Source organism: Rattus rattus, unplaced genomic scaffold (genome assembly GCF_011064425.1).
Source record: "Rattus rattus isolate New Zealand unplaced genomic scaffold, Rrattus_CSIRO_v1 flattened_line_255600, whole genome shotgun sequence".
Taxonomy (NCBI): domain Eukaryota; kingdom Metazoa; phylum Chordata; class Mammalia; order Rodentia; family Muridae; genus Rattus; species Rattus rattus.
This window is the reverse complement of record NW_022652936.1, coordinates 1-1,314: the sequence shown is the minus strand read 5'-3', so window position 1 is coordinate 1,314 and position 1,314 is coordinate 1. Positions and strand designations below refer to the sequence as shown.

The 1,314-nt window shown below is 36.1% G+C and overlaps 1 protein-coding gene across 1 annotated transcript; it reads left to right on the top strand.

Moving 5' to 3' along the window:
• The first annotated feature begins 583 nt into the window (after window positions 1–583).
• Window positions 584–1,201, top strand: LOC116889839 (flavodoxin/ferredoxin--NADP reductase-like). The gene has a single exon (XM_032890672.1). It carries the CDS (start codon window positions 584–586, stop codon window positions 1,199–1,201), a length of 618 nt encoding a protein of 205 aa, XP_032746563.1.
• Window positions 1,202–1,314: the final 113 nt, after the last annotated feature.

The following is a 1,314-nucleotide window of genomic DNA, read 5'->3' as shown; positions in this document are numbered from 1 at the left end:
TGGTGGGGAAGAGGATGCGAGTATTGTTTGTCATTTCCAAAATTATGAACAGTTTGTACTGAATTATGCGTCATGACAGTAATCTTTTGACGTAAATTGTTTCATCTTTATACGATGAAGAGAATGGCTTTCTGTGTGTGTATTGTAGTAATATATAATGAGTGAAAGCAATAAGTTTTTTCCTTCTGTGAGAGTGTGGTTAAGTCTGTGCTGAAAATAAAAGTTTACCATTCTTGGAGCATTGTGGAGAGAGTATAATATATGCCAATCATGAAGATTTTTCGTTATTTTGAGATTTATTTGTAGATATTTTAAAATTAAGAACAGATATGGTGGAGAGAAAATGCATTCTTAATGATACGCTGTTAAAAAATTATATGCTGCTAAAGATAGATGTCGAGCTTGTTTTTCGTCAGATGTTTCCATGCTTGCTCGCTTTTGTATGTTTATGAAACTGTCTTTCGTGATAAAGCGTTCATTGGGTTGTTTATTTCTTAAGAGAAATATTGAGATAATTGTAGCGGCATTATATCACTTTTGAAGTTTGAGTCCATATTTAATAATAAAGATAAGGAAGGGTTTTATGAATACGTCTGCCACAAAGGTTCAATCAAATATCAGCAGCGTTGCATCAAATTTCCCAATTCCTGAAAATGTATTTGCGCTTACTGTACAGGATGTTTATCACTACACAGACCGTTTATTTAAATTTCGTTTGAATCGTCCGGAAAGTTTTCGTTTTCGTTCAGGTGAGTTTGTTATGATTGGTTTGCCAAATGAAGAAAAGCCGGTTTATCGTGCTTATTCAATCGCAAGTCCGTTTTGGGATGAACAGCTTGAGTTTTTTTCTATCAAAGTGCCAGGAGGACCATTAACTGAGCACCTCCAAAAAATTAAAATTGGTGATATAGTTTTAATGCGTAAGAAATCTACTGGGACATTGGTTCTTGATGCGCTCGTTCCTGGAAAGCGTCTTTATCTTCTTTCAACAGGGACCGGAATTGCTCCCTTTGCAAGCCTTGTTCGTGACCCGGAGACTTATGAAAAATTTTCAGAAGTGGTGCTTATTCAAACAACTCGTGAACGAGATGAGCTTGCTTATGCAAAAGAGCTTGTTGTCTCTTTACAACAAGATCTACTTATTGGCGTATATGCACAACAATTGAAATTTTATCCTATGACCACTTCGCGAAACTTCTGAGTATATGGGACGCATTACTATTGTTATGGAGAACGGTGCTTTTTTTGAAATGACAGGTTTACCGAAAATTTCTCCCGATGAAGATCGCGTGATGATTTGTGGTTCCATGGCAA